The 15,601-nt window shown below is 41.6% G+C and overlaps 1 protein-coding gene across 1 annotated transcript; it reads left to right on the top strand.

The window, feature by feature from the left end:
- Window positions 1-4,925: 4,925 nt before the first annotated feature.
- LOC111231391 (thrombospondin type-1 domain-containing protein 4-like) lies at window positions 4,926-13,697 on the top strand. The gene is made up of 12 exons (XM_022758466.1): window positions 4,926-5,060; window positions 5,773-5,902; window positions 6,028-6,203; window positions 6,328-6,436; window positions 7,512-7,700; window positions 8,209-8,338; window positions 9,026-9,248; window positions 9,824-9,997; window positions 10,148-10,321; window positions 10,407-10,586; window positions 11,744-11,888; window positions 13,465-13,697. Exons 1-12 carry the CDS (start codon window positions 4,926-4,928, stop codon window positions 13,617-13,619), a joined length of 1,920 nt encoding a protein of 639 aa, XP_022614187.1. The 3' UTR covers window positions 13,620-13,697.
- Window positions 13,698-15,601: the final 1,904 nt, after the last annotated feature.

Raw genomic sequence — 15,601 nt, 5'->3', positions numbered from 1 at the left:
AAGGTCAGGGGGTCAGCCTGGGCTTGACCTGCAAAATGTCACTGAAAGAGACACATATCAATTACAAAGAGACCCAAAATTACTACAAAGTTATGAACTACAAAGAGACATAAAAGACCTCAAAAGGCCTCATCTCTGGACATTTACAAAAAACTGCGGAAAACCCACCTATGGCCTCTAGCTCACTCATCTCCTACAATCTCCTCCAATCATTGCCATCTTTATTTTGTCTCGTCTTGTTTTCATTTATTAGTTTTATTTATTTATTTGTGTTCTTACTCTGTAAAGCAGCATTGGGTACCTTGAAAGGTGCTATAAAAATTCAAGTTATTATTATTATTATTATTATTGTTGTTGTTATGAAATAGATGCTTAGTGATAAGACGAAGTACAAAGAGACAAAAAACAACAAAGACTTGTAAAATGGCTCCTGTAGGAGGGGTAGGGGGCCTTTTACATTATGGGTCATGGAATGGTTTTATAAGTATCAAAACGATGTGTATCGTTCACCAGATCTCAACCCAACTATATGTGTGTTAGACAGCGCTCTCCCCCGCCATCATCAAAAAACCAAATAAAGGTACATGCTCATCCCTCTAGTAGAGTCTTGTAGGATATAAATCAAAGAACACTGAATCTGTTCATCTAGCTTGTGGTGGCCAAATACCTTATTAGGATATCGTTTGTCTTGTAACCCGCCTCTAAATGTACACGTATATTCCATTCCCCCATCCATTAATTTCCCCTTATGGTCTGCAGGCAGGTCGCTGGTAAATCACAAGACGGACATATATGTAGTATGTAGCAAGACATCCATTCTTACAGACAGTCATTTATAAAGAAATAAACCCTTTATGTACACCCTGTGTGCAACATTGTTTGACTGGGGTATTTAAAAATGAAATAAAACAAAGCAGTCTACCATATGGTAAATGGACAGTTACACCTTTCTGAAAGGTAGTGGTTAGTTATAAGATTTACCTGCACACACGCTTCCATGTGCATTCGTGGGCAGGTATACACAACCTGAGGGATGGAAAGCATTCTCTATGTTGTAATGTGAAAACTGTTCTGCTTGACCCTGTAGGTATGCAGTTGCAGTAGCTGACCAAAGAGGTGTATTTATGGCGTCAGAAGGTGTGTGTGTCTTCACCTGAACTAGTCTCAAGCCTGTAATTACGAAAAGGTGAGAGGTGAGCACAGAGACCACTGAATGCATGTTAACAGACCCCTGCTTACTTGTCAGCCATTTGTAATGAGTGTATACAACCACTCTCACTGTTGCAGTTTACTTGTTGTGCTGTCAATGCCACAGTAACTATTTGATCTATAGTTACTGTCCTCCATTGAATGCATTGGCATGGTACAACTTAACTGCGCCTATTCTTGTCAATTAGAGACAGATCAGCTCAAAACTAAAGAATTTCTAATAAGTAGGAAGACATGATGCTTTTAAGATCACAGAACAGGCCATCCAAGTCACGTATGAGATGTTTATGGAGTGAAAATATTACATCCTGACACTTAGCCAACATGGACAGTCATCTGCAGAGGAATGTTAGTGATTGATCAGTGGTCGTCCTGTGTTTCTCATGGTCGTTAGGGAAAGAGTTGGTCGTTAGGGAAGTAACTGGTGGTTAGGGGACGACCAGGTGTCAGCGGGATGACAGAACCCTTCATTTGGTTTCTGGGGCAGCTGGCCAGGACGGGACAGAGGGACATCAAACAACCCACAGCTGGAAGAAAAGAGAGGGGAAGGCGAGCGTGAGGACAGAAGAAAAAGGATAGGAGAAGGGAAGGGAGGAGAAGAAAAAGAGGGACATGGAGAAGAGAGGAAAATGGGGAAAATCAATAGTAAGGGAATGTAAGGGAGAGAAATCTTTGATTTCAGTGGTGAGCTAGATTTCTGGTGACTGTATTGTTCATTCTCTGTCTTTTACCATTTTGTCTTCTTTTCTTCTTCATTTTTTGTGGCCAGTGTGGCCAGCCTGGACACAGACACACAGACACACACACACACACACACACACACACACACACACACACACACACACACACACACACACACACACACACACACACACACACACACACACAACACCAACACACACACACACACACACACACACACACACACACACACACACACACATTTTTTCACCATCCCAGTGGGGAACATGCATTGACATAATGCATTCTCTAGCCCCTTACCCTAACCTTAACTATCACAACTAATTACCTAACCCCAACCCTTACCCTAACCAAAACCTCATTCTAGCCCTTGAATCAAGTCTTAACCTCAATTTTTGTCCCCACATTGACACGAGTCTGCACGGGTTAGTGTGTATTCAGGTGTATTCACACACACACACACACACACACACACACACACACACACACAGATCACACCCGAGAGTCTCACTCGGATTCACGCGGACCCATCACAATCATCACACATCACCACACCACAACCACACGAGACACACACACAGAGACACACACACACACACACACACACAAACTAAATCATATTTCAAATATGGTTGATTCTCGGGAAAGTAACAGAAAATCCCAAATCTGCATGAGCTCACATTTTACTGCACATTGAAACATATTTTCAATGTACTGTAGCAAACTGCAAGCCAGTGGGTGTTCCCCCCTCTGGGTCCTTTTATAAGATGCGACTCAAGAGAAATGCTTTCTTTTGTTCATGAATAAAAAAAAGAATAAATTGTTGTAATGCTTTTGAGGATAAGTTCTGCTGCAGTCAATGGTTTTAACAGACTGCATGAGGGCCTGAGGTTTTGCCAGTTAAGTTTCACATATACAAGCCTCAGAACTGAACCGCAGCAGTCGGGCATGTCAGCGTCTTTAGCTAAATCCCAATATTATCGCGCCAATAGCTGCAAAACATGATAACCACATCATCTTTAGAAAATGTTGCAGTATTAACATGTGTGTTATCAGTTTGACGAAGCATAATGTTATCTGTATAGTGCCTGTGTTTGTGGCTCTATGCTTGTACATGTCATTCGTTGAGCATATCAGTGTGTTAAGTAGCTGCTGTGCCACTTCCAGCTGCTCTCAGGGCCTCACAGTGTGTGTGAGTAATCAGACATGGCAGCTATTAAGCTGTCACATTGGAAAACAGACGTTGTAGCCCTAACAGCGACCGTCTTGCACAGAATTCCCAGTATTTCCTGACAGAATTTTGGAGCCTCCCAGAATGCCCATGTCATTGCTACGTGACTACCAAGCATTCACTGTAAGGGAGCGTCGTCTGGCTATGCACCAGAGAGGGGGAGAAAGAAAAATGATGCACAGCTTGTGTGTGTAGGTTTATGCTTATAATCTTGGTTCGTGCTGCAGTACATCGGTGCCCTTGTGTGTCTCAGGTCAAAGGGCAAAGTGCCAGACACTCACATGGACAGACACAGACAGACACATAAAGACAGAGGAAATGATTCACTGGCATCATCTCTCTCAGTGTTGCTTCCAGTGTCCTCGTGAGGCTTCGCAGAGCTTTGCAGGATCACAGTCAAACTTGTCTTTCTCACTTGATCGATTCACGGTGCACCGTGGACATTGCATCATGGTGCTTTATCCACACATATGTAACTCGTATACCTCTATAGAGTTCACATGCAAACATATGCACCTACACAAGCACACACACAATCACAAAGTTGTGAGTTGTGAAATTCTCAGTCCTGGCAAATTCACCCCCATGTTGTGAACAGCTGCGGTGCGGATCAGCTGGCAATCTATGGGAAAAGTTCTTTCTCAGAATTTAATTGTGGTTTGTGCTACTCAATACAGGCATGAAACAGGTGGGAAAAACATATTATCTCTGCTCCATCACTCTAATTTTCTCCATGACATTAAGTTAGAGTCGGCAGTTTAAGTAGTCTCTGATATTTACAACTCGTATCTCTCCACACTCTCCAACATAAAACAGTGGAAAGTTAAAGAGCCAGGGAAGCTACACTACATTGTGTGTTTACAGGGATAAAACAGTCCTGTGCCCAGAACTAAAACATTCAGCCAGGGGAATATATTGCACCCATATGTGTTTGATCTTCACCAAATCATTTATGTCCATGCAAATATTACTATACCCCTGCTAGATGAAGATGTTGGGAGTGTGTAACTGTGGGGTTTTGATTCCTGGCCAGTGGATTTACAGTAATTTCTGAATCAGAATTTCTCCCCGACATGGTATGGTGGTGGGCATCTTTTGGGTGTGAATCACTGATGAAGGGAAACTGGGAATCACTGTAGAGAAAAAATGGTACTTTCCACGTTTTGTGTTCACTACAGAGAGAGAATTTAATAAACTGTGAATAGATTCAGCATATTTTATTGATTATGCTCAATCCAGCCCTTTCTTACATTGGTATTTTTAATTCAGACTTTTTAGCCTTCATTTTTTTGCCCATCATTGCTGAAATGAAAAATGGAATAACTCGGAGCAAGACGAGCCTTATAAAGTAAAAAACAAGAAGTGGGTGGAGAAGTCAGAGCAAGATCAAGAGTGATGTGTGTCCAAAGCCTCACAATCTTGCATGACGATTCACAGGCAGAGATATTGGTTTTGGATGAGCTTTAGAATACACTACAGGAGCCTATCCACATGGCACAGACAGACACACACACACACACACACACACACACACACACACATCATGAGCTATCACAACATTCATACTGAGGTGCAAGATGGGTGTGACCTCAACTTGAAATAACTTTAAAAAATGTGCCTACACTTTTCAAGCACTTTCTCTCAACATTTCTCCTTACATCCCGCCCAAACTTTGTCTTTTTTCCCTCCCACCCCTCAAGCCAACCCCACCTCACAAACACACACTCCCCCATTAAACATGTGTGTGTATGTGTGTGTGTGAGTGTCCTTCCTCAGTTTCTCCATGGCTGGATTGTGGCAGCAGCGCAGCTCCCTGCGGCAGGGTCGAGCTCTGGCTCTCCTCCACTTTATTTGTCTTCTCTACCCACCCTCAGGTGCTCTTCCCTGGGATACCAAAGCCAGCCCATCCCCTCTGGAGGTAAGAAATCCACACAGTCAAGGAAAGAAGTGAAAATGTAATTCATATTCATATGTAGCTAGATGAATGTTTGAAGCTGTAATTTAATCATTTATGCAAACTTTTTAAGAGCCATGTCAGTGTTTTACAAATGTTGTTTTGTTGTCAAACCAAAATCTGGCAGACGGACACAACTGCATGGCAGCCCACCAGTTTGTTTTAGATTATATCTATCTTTGTCACTCATGCAAACTAATCACTAACAGATCAAGCTATATCAGATTATAGATAAAGCATCAAAAGGGGAAGAAAAAAGAGAGGCCTATTGAGAAAGACATGATGTGAAAAGAAGAGAAGAGGTAAAAATGTAAACTTGCAAAATGGAGATCTGTGCAGAGGAGGAATGGAGAGGAAGACCAGAAAGGTTCCCCAACTCAAACCAACTGTTGGACTGGACTGAGTGAGCTGTGGGATTTCCAGCAAGAGAGAGAAAGAGAGAGAGAGAGAGAGAGAGTTGGAGAGCAGGATGGATGAGTGAAAATGAGAGAAAAAGAGCAGCAATGTGATCCAGCGGAATTTATGATTGTACTGTTGAAACACATGCCTGTGATGGTGAAACCATGGTACAGAGAGCATGCAGAGAGCGTCCGTGCATGTACACAATCGGGCATATACAGTGTTTGTGCCTGGTGGCTTTGTGTGCATAACAGCGTGTCAATGTGTGTGTTGGCAGCAGTATGAAGTGGTGAAGGGGAATTTCTCTCGTACTTTCCTCCGCGTTGGCTACCATAAGATTGCAGAGATTCCTGCAGGAGCACGAAACATCAGCATACAGGAGACAGTGAAGAGTCGAAACTACCTGGGTACACACTCACACATAGATACAGACACACACACAGACACACACACATACTGTATCTAACAACAGAAACATTTTTTCAGCATGACAAACACTACAGTGATGGATGAACGTGTGGTTTTCCTCCAGCTCTGCAGACCAAAACTGGCGTCTCCATCATCAATGGAAACTGGGTGATTGACCGGCCTGGGATCTTCATTGCTGTGGGAACACAGCTGATCTACCGACGACCCAATGAAATCCGCTCTCGCAATGGAGAGTCCATCACTGCACCTGGGCCGCTGACTGAGGACCTGCATGTTTATGTGAGAACTGTGTCTTGTTCAAATGCATAAATACATACAGTACATAATACATTGTACTACAATACAAAAACAATATTACTACACACCAAGGTCTACCACTCATCTCTTTCTCTCTTTTTTATAGTTGATCTACCAGCAACCAGGTCCCGGTGTATACTATGAATACAGTGTACCCTTACAAAACACACACCCGACTCCTGAGCCAGATACACCTTCTGATATACTTCCCCTGTGTGAGTGCTCACAATAACACACTAAATATTTTGGTTTGCCTGCGAGGATAATAACACATGCCTCTGTTTGTGTCCTCATGCAGGTTCATTTGAGAGAAACTGTCCTTTTGCAAAATTTGATTAGGATTTTGATAACATTTGATACAGATAGGAATCCAAAGCTTATACTGGCAGAGCATTTGAAAAGAGCATTTCACCACGCTCTGAGACAATAATTGGGCATTTGGGCCACATTTAATTTCATTACCTAATATCTAACCTTGATTAAAGAAGCAGTTTAATTTGCATCCGCCGATGCTGGCAAATAATTACTTAATTTTAATAAATCTCCTGATCTATCTCAAGAAACTGCAAATATTCTTAAAGACCCTGCACAACCCCACAGGCGTTTTCAAATATTCTGGCTGATTAGACCTTTGCAAAGGTTGAAGGTGGGTGGAACTGTGCTGGAAGATGCTGGTCATCCGACTCCATGTATTGGTAAGAATAATAAAGGAGTTATTTCTCCCACCCACTGTACATACTGTATACTTTATGTACAATATTCTCGTACAATATTCTCTTCCAGTTTGTATACAACAAATCAACATACTTAAACGTTTTATATCAACAAGAAATGAAACAATATGTGCTCCGCTGGACATCATCTGAGGTGTTACTGGAGCTGTTTTGCCAACATCCACAATTAGTTTTGATTTTTTCCAGCTGTAAGTAACTCCTCCATTTGCTTTGTGCTTTGCCAGAGAGTAGCATACATCATACATCAACAGCACACTCAAAAGTCAGCATGCTGACTGAGTAAACTTTTTGACCGATGTGGACACGCTACTCATCTGCTTAGAATTAGTGGATGTAGGTAGGGATTTAGAACAGCCTTTACACACCCACACAGTCCTGAAAACACATCTAATCAGCCATAAGTGAAATCACCTGTGTGGGTGTGCTGGGCCTTTAACGCTTACTGAATTTTGTTTCATGCTTCATTCCATCTCTTTACTTTTACTTCACTGCCTTTCTTCACTTAAGTGCCTGTGAACATTCTTGCTCCACCCCTTAAACTACCACTTTCTTGTAGCGGAGGCAGTAGATCCATCCAATCCAGGTGAGGAAGTTCACCAAGGTGACATCACCAACAATGACATAACCAAGGAGACACCCCATCCCAAACAGGTTTCCTCTGACCACAACGGGGACTCTGACCCTCGGCCCACTTATACCTGGACAAAGAGTGGGCACACAGAGTGTAGTACAACCTGTGGCACTGGTGAGGAAATATGTACAACACAAAGAAATGGTGTACACTTACTGAATGAATGCTTTCCAAATCTCTACTTCGTATACTTGTTTATTTAGCACTTTTTTGTTTATGCTAAATAAATATTTGGGGCTTTGCTTTATCCATACTTGCCAATGCAAAAAGACATAAGACCATTCGGGATCTGCGATCTCTACACTGCAGCAAGGAAACACAAATGATAATAAAATGTTACAGAATCAGAGATGACACACATAAATGTCACTGAAAGCTGTAGTTTTCACACCTATAGGGCCGAGACTGCTGGCAAAATACATGGGCCTCATACATCATTACTATTCATGTAAATAACTTTATTGTTTGTCAACACGTGTATGTAGACAGTCAAATGTTTGCAGACAAACACACATCGACTTGCTTGGTCTTTTTTCTGTGTGTGTGTGTGTGTGTGTGTGTGTGTGTGTGTGTGTGTGTGTGTGTGTGTGTGTGTGTGTGTGTGTGTGTGTGCACTTGCCAGGCAGGCGTCAGGTGTTCTGGGAGTGTGTTGAGAAGGATTCACAGATGACTGTTGCTGCTGACCTCTGTGACCTTGCCCTTGAACCAACAAACCGGGAAGAAGACTGCAACACCCAGCCCTGCCCTGCATAGTGAGTAACATACACACACACACACACACACATGTACACTGTATTACTTCCACGTGGCACTGTTGACTTTCAGGGTGAAACCTCCGTCACTCACACACATTTCAGCCATAAGTCAGTCACCAGTCACAGTCAATCACCCTGACTCACTTTGGTGTGGCTTTGGTTTTCATGTCTTGTGGCAAATACCACAAGATATTACCATTGCCAAGATGTAGCAGGGTGCTAGTGTATTGACTGTGTTGTTTGGTTGTGGGTCTGTTAGATATTTCGCCCAGAGTGTCGGTGATCCATGATTGCTGTCAATCTGAAATAAATATGTTTCCACTGGGAATGCAGCAGCAACAGAGGACTGAAAAACTGAAACTTCAGTGGTAACAGAGGGAGGAGAAACATCTGAACTTGTGCAGCACATGTTGGCTTATTTTGCTTGACTCCTCTATGATCTCTTTTTTAAGGAAACATCAGACTTTAAAATGCCTCCTGTAGTCCACACACAAAAACTGTGATCAAACTGGAGACAGACAGCTGGGACATGCTTGAGAAAAGTCATTGAAAACTCATATATCACCACATTTTTCGTGATGGACCGCAGGCTGTTCTTTATTTCTGCTCACCCTCTCTCTCTCTCTCTCTCTCTCTCTCTCTCTCTCTCTCTCTCTCTCTGTGTCATCTTTGATTGTCTCACAGCTGGGATGTGGGGGAGTGGTCAGAGTGCAGCAGGAAGTGTGGACCCGGCACTCAGCACCGCCAGGTCATCTGCCGCCAGGTCACTCACGTCCATGCCAATGGGAGGGAGTCCTCCGTTACTGTGGCACCAGAGCTGTGTGGGTCGTCTGATAAGACAGTGACCAAGTCAACCTGTCAGCTGAAAATTTGCAGCCAGTGGCAGATTCGATCTGAGTGGAGCCCGGTGAGAAAACACACACACACACACACACACACACACACACACACACCCACACACACACACACACCTCTGAGTATTATAATGCATGATGATGACTAATAGACCTGTACTTTAATCAGGTGCGGAGAAAGTCTTCAGATCTTTGAGCCAAGTAAAAGTAAGACAGAGTAGTAGTAGTAGTAGTAGTAGTAGTAGTAGTAGTATTAGTAAGAGAAGTACTATGATGTAAAAATATTAAATTACAATAAAAAGCCTGCATTCTAGATTTAAAGTAACAGTTTAATGTTATAACTGGTCCAGGTGGAGATCATATTTTAACAACAGGATCATATGTTTTGTCCAAAAAATCTTAATCTGCAATAACTAATCTGTATGTAACTAATAACAGTGGTTGAATAAATTTAGTGGAGTAATAAAGTGCAATATTTCAGTACCTCCAAACAGATTATAAGTACAATGCTTGAGTAAATCTACTTAATTATTTTTCACCACTGACTGATATTCTCTGGTCATTATTTTACTCTGTCCATACCCAATGCCATAATATACCTCTCTCTCCCTCTGTCTGTCTCCCCCAGTGTTCAGTGCCATGTGGGGTGGGCCAGCGCAGCAGGGAGGTGGTGTGTTTGAGTAACCAGGGTGATGTGGAGGAGGATGAGGAGTGTAACATGAAGCTAAAGCCAGACACACTGCAAAACTGTGACATGGGAGCCTGTGCACGCAGCTGGTTCACCTCCCTCTGGAGCCAACGGGTAACATAGAAAATGTTAATACAGTGTACCTGAGTGTGTGTGTGTGTGTGTGTGTGTGTGTGTGTGTGTGTACAGAGAAAAAAAAGGTGAACTCATGTTGAGATATTGACATGGCACTGATTGGCCATGTACGCGTGTGATAATCCTCAGTGCTCTGCAGAGTGCGGTAGCGGTAATCGAACCCGGACAGCAGTATGCCTGATGGATCATGTGACTGATCTCCCATTGGGCAACTGCGAAGGGGAACGCCCACCAGAATTGATATTTTGTGACTCAGGCCCGTGCCAAAACCAGCTGGAGTGGTATACAGGACCTTGGGGTCAGGTAATCCACATATATACATGCATGTAGTACTCAGAGACGCCATTCAAACACCATTCATTCACCTTACATGTGTGGGTTAATTAAGTGTTCTGCAGAGTGTGGGAATGGCACGCAGACCAGGAGCGTGGCTTGTATTTTCAACGACAATGGTCGCATGGAGGTGGTGGACGAGTCTAAGTGTTCTAGTCTGCCCCAGCCAATCACAGCTGAGACCTGCAGACTGAAGCCATGTGGTGTACAGTGGTATGTCACAGAGTGGAGTGCAGTAAGTGTCCCAAACTCTCTCTGTCCGTCTACCATGCATGTTATGAACCCATGTTGTCAGACACATAAATAAATCACAGTATTTGGGACATTTGATTATAACATACAGGGGTATTAAAAGGTCAGTTCACCCAAAACACAAAAAGACATATTTTGTTTATCTATTTATGGTGGCATCTAGCCATGCAGATAGACTTCATAATTCACCCAGATACTCAGTGAAGAGTATTGAAAATAACTGAAACATTAAATTTTAAAACCTCAACAACAAAAATAAGCATTTGACAAAACAATCCCAACTAAAGGGCTGCTTACTAGCTTTTCCAGAACTTTTAACAGTATCATATAGTCTTTACCTATGGATAGAGTCTGCTCAGGGTCATGAAGACGGACCTGCTGTTGACATGAAAACTCAGTCGCTAAAAGTTCTAATGATGAAAACATAAGAGCTACTTAGCTCACATGTCAACACTTCCATCTCCATGACAACAGAGAAAACTCCACTGAGGAAGACCATTCCTAGAAGAAGATAGTAGTGAACCTTGAGTTGTGATTTTTTTTTGTCAAATCTTAATATATTAAAACCTCTGTATAGTCCACAGAACATAATCTGGACAGTTTCATAAGGACTATTCTTAGTTGGTGAGTAGTTTAAGTGAAAAATGTTCTCAGTGATGTGTGCGGATTATCTAGAGTAACCACGACAATCTAGAAAGATACGTGGCTGTTGAGATTTACAAATGTCATTTTTCATTGTATTAAACTGTGCAAGTGAAATTCAGTTCAATTGTGTATTGTGTTGGGGCAGGAACAGACATTGCAGAGGCGAATGTCTCAAAATCTCAACACATAAAACTGAAACTACTTGCATGGCCAGATACCACTAGGGGTATATGAGAAAATATGTTTTTTTTCTTTGAATTTCGGTGGACCCTTTAAAAATGATGACTGCCTAGTAAGACAAACCAGTGCCAACTTCGTCCAATATATTTATGTTATATGTATGATACTACAACACTGGCATTTCAAAGGAAGTTCATAAGTATGATATGAGTTACGGTGACTAAATTGTGTCCTCATTCACATTCTCAATCCTCAGATTACGTTGTGTGTTTAATCTGTTATGTCTGCCTCTGCCCTGTCTTTGTATCACCTCAGTGTTCTCGTTCCTGCAACGGTGGCTACCGTGTGAGAGAGGTGCGTTGTCTTGCCGACAACATTGCCCCAAGCGACCGGTGTGACCCCAGTTCGACCCCAGAGAGTCGAGAAGAATGCAACAAACAACCTTGTGTAGCTGAGATAAGTAAGTCTAACGAGTAGTGTTGCACTAAGGCAAGTATAGTTGGGTTCACGCACCAGGGTCAGGGAGGACCTGGATGGAGTGAGATATGTGTGTGATGCTGTCATTGTTGAATGTTATCATGGTGAAGATGTTCATCACCTACTGCCACAACCAGGGCAGACATGACATTAAGGGGTTACAGTTTTTTATGACTTATGTATGAAAGAAACTACGGATATAACGTATTTGCAAAAAAGAAAAAGCAATTAAAAAAAGGTCTGTCGGTGACTTATCAATGCATTAAACAACAGGATATAACCCTATAATATGATAGTGATGCAGAGCTTTGGGAACATGTGACCTTATATTTTTAATGAAAAAACAGTCTTGTACCTTTGAAAGCAGCTCCATATGCCAAAATATTTTCAAGTGTTTGAACCACGATTTGTAAGCATTTAATTAATAACCTGTAACATAGTAATGTGATTCTTCTATTAATCAGGCTTTCACTGACCAACTTGCTCTGCAATGTTGGGTTCATGGATGCACCACTATGGTGACGGAACAGTGGAGCTATATGTCAGTTTAATCGAGCTAAAACAAACAACATTGAGCTGTGTCTGTGTGAGATCACACACTGGCAAATCCTCCCTCATGCATCAGAAAATATTTTTGATTTTAATAGTTATTGAAAGATTACAGGAAATCAGATAATTGTCATGAGAATAATCCGCTTTTCATTTTCACATCAGTAAATGTGCATTTTCAGTTTTAGAGTTAACAAAGGGAATTTTACTCTTTTAGCAGGAACATGTTGTCATACTCTCAACACGACTGCAGTACTGATGCTGCAGTACTGATACTGCCATGTATTGGTGAGAATTTATTGTGTGGGAATTACTTGGTCTCTGATTCTGACTTCAGTGCTGAGACCTTAAGACAGATTCCGTATCACTTTGGTGAATCTATTGAGTATTGAGGTCTGTGAATTGGTGCCAACACTTACAACTAGGAGTGGGGACAGAGGGAGGCGAGAGGGAGACCTGTGCCTGGGAAATCTGATTGATCATCTATGTCGCCCCCCCTACCAGAGTCAGGAGGTGATCGTTGGCTTATTAATATTGTGAATAGATTACTGAACTGGCACGAGTCAGGCCCCCTGTACCAGAGCCTCTGTATGAAGTGACTGTTCACATTTCTTGTTGGAAAGTCAATCAAATGACTACAAAAAAAAAAAGAACACAAAGAGACACAAAACAACTATAAAAAGATACATAACAACTACAAAGTGATGCACGACAACCACAGACGACACTGCTGTCTTCTCTGGTTCTTCTGCTCATATGTAAGAGGGGCGGACGACCTCTTACATGGCTGTAGGCTACTTAGGGTTACACATTTTCATTAATTTTACAAATGTGCCTCCCTCTTCAAAACTGTACCCCTAATCCTGACCCCCCCCCCCCATTAAAACGATTCTAAATCCAGTTCTGCTTCTAGCAAGACAAGACACAATGTAATCAGCCTAGGATGAAATTTGCTCCGCTTCCTTAATTCTCCTCAGTTTCTCTACCTTGTTTCTCTTTTCTGTTCCCAGATCCATCATGCAGTGACCAGTATCATAACTGTATGGTGGTGGTTCAAGCCCGACTCTGCATTTACCCTTACTACAGAAGTGTCTGCTGCACCTCCTGCTCACGTGCCCAGAAAACATACCCCAACTTATTTGAAAAGAACCACATCCACAGGTGATGCTGCCTCAGGACACCTAGCTCTGTTTGGAGAGCGCCTCAGTGCTTAGATTATAGTTGAATATTCTGTCACTCAGTCTGCAACAGATTAACTGACCAGGTAATCAACCGCCTTTTTCTGTTTTGTGAACATGGCCATACACTCACCACAGCATGAATACTGCTGTTGAAGTGCTGTTTCATTTGACACCAAACCGGATGAAAATAGCCTGAAACACAGTCACAAAATTCTCACTTTCTAAGAATTTCACTTTGTATAGGTTTTGTGTTTTCTGAGTGTTTTCATACTGGACTGGTCACATTTGGTGATCTACTTATATTGTATATTTATTCTTAATAAAAAAAGTGTATAACCTCTGGTGCTCAGCTTTTCTTGTTGTATTATTGCAGAGGTTACTAAAATGACTTGAATCAACAAGCTGTCTCAGAGGCCCTGCCAAATGCATCTGCGGATACACACTGTTCATGAAAGTGAACATGATGGCATCTTTGTTTTTCAAAAAAAAAAAAGGCTCAAAATGTGGTTTGAGCCTAATTAGTCACACCCCATGCAACTGACTTCACTGGCCGTAGGAAGTTAGGACACTTAGGAAGCGGTGGTCTTGTGATCCGTAATTAAATCAAGAGACACTTTAATGGATGGTCAGGTTGGCAAATTGCATCTGTTTAACAAAGTGAGAAGGATTAAAGGCTGTCACAGACGAAGACTTATCAAGAACTTCTGCATCCATTGTAAGAGAGTTGGTCTCAGATGATGCCGATCAGTATGTACAGTATTTACATATCACGGGGTAACATTAGGTGGGGATTTGGCGAAGTTTAGACAACAATTATGTATGTTGTCTAATTGGGGCGCCTCGGTGGTTCACCCTTACTCCTAACTGCAGCCCTCTCTCTCGCTCCCTGAATTTCCTGTCTATCTCTCACTGTACTGTCCAAATAAAGGCAAAAAAATGCACAAAAATATAACTTAAAAAAAAAAAGTATGTATGTTGTCAATTTTACATTAAATGCTGTAAACATGACTAATTACACATGAGTTCAGAAACACTAATTATTATTCGTTTACTTTCGGCAACCTGATCTTGATCAGGTTTAAAAACAAACAATTTTTTTCTTCTTTGCTTAGAGTTAGGAGAGAACAACACCACTCTTGTATCTGCACACCAAATATGAAGCTACAGCCAGCAGCTGGTTAGCTTATCTTAACAGAAAGATTAGAAGCAGGTGACTGCTATCCTGGCTCCGTCCAGAAGTAATAAACTCTGCATAACTACAACATAGAAATTGAAAAATGACAAGTTGCAGTTTGACAGGGAGTAATTTACAAGAACTTTTATTGGTCAATCCAATTAGGCTCCAACGGTTTCTTGACAAATTTATCAAACCCTTATCGAGTTTATAGTGATTTATATTTAGATGTTAAGTTGTTGTTCAATTATATTATTATTTGATATGGCACTGTTAAGCCATTCAAGAAATGTCTGGTCATGTGGCTAGCAGCAGCAGCAACTGGCTTGATAGCATTATCTCACTGTCATATGATTTATGGATTTTTCTAGTCAGTTTGTATTGTTATTACAGCTCTAAGGAAAAAGCTGAAGGTTCTATAAGCGCTCTCGTGTGTGCTTTGTTTCCTCCATAAAATAAAGTGTATAAAAGATTGCCAGATGCCGCCCAAAGTCTGAGTGTGCCAGGCACTGACAGAGGAAGAATTCAGATCCTTCACTTGAATACTGTGAATGTAGTAACACCACACACGATACTTGAGTTATCAAATGTGAAAGTATTCGATGCAGAAAACTGCCTCCTCTGACTGTTACACTACTATATCTTACTACTTTTTAATAACTGATGCATTCACGTGTAGGCTAAGAAGTATTTTACTGTTTTAGTTGGTTGAGGCTGATCTAATTTTTAGCTTTGTTATATAACATTGGGTAGTTTCATCTATAACAAAGATTCATATTTTATCTCATCACG

Source organism: Seriola dumerili, unplaced genomic scaffold (genome assembly GCF_002260705.1).
Source record: "Seriola dumerili isolate Sdu_G_001 unplaced genomic scaffold, Sdu_1.0 BDQW01000301.1, whole genome shotgun sequence".
Lineage (NCBI taxonomy): Eukaryota > Metazoa > Chordata > Actinopteri > Carangiformes > Carangidae > Seriola > Seriola dumerili.
This window is presented reverse-complemented; position numbering and strand designations above follow the sequence as displayed.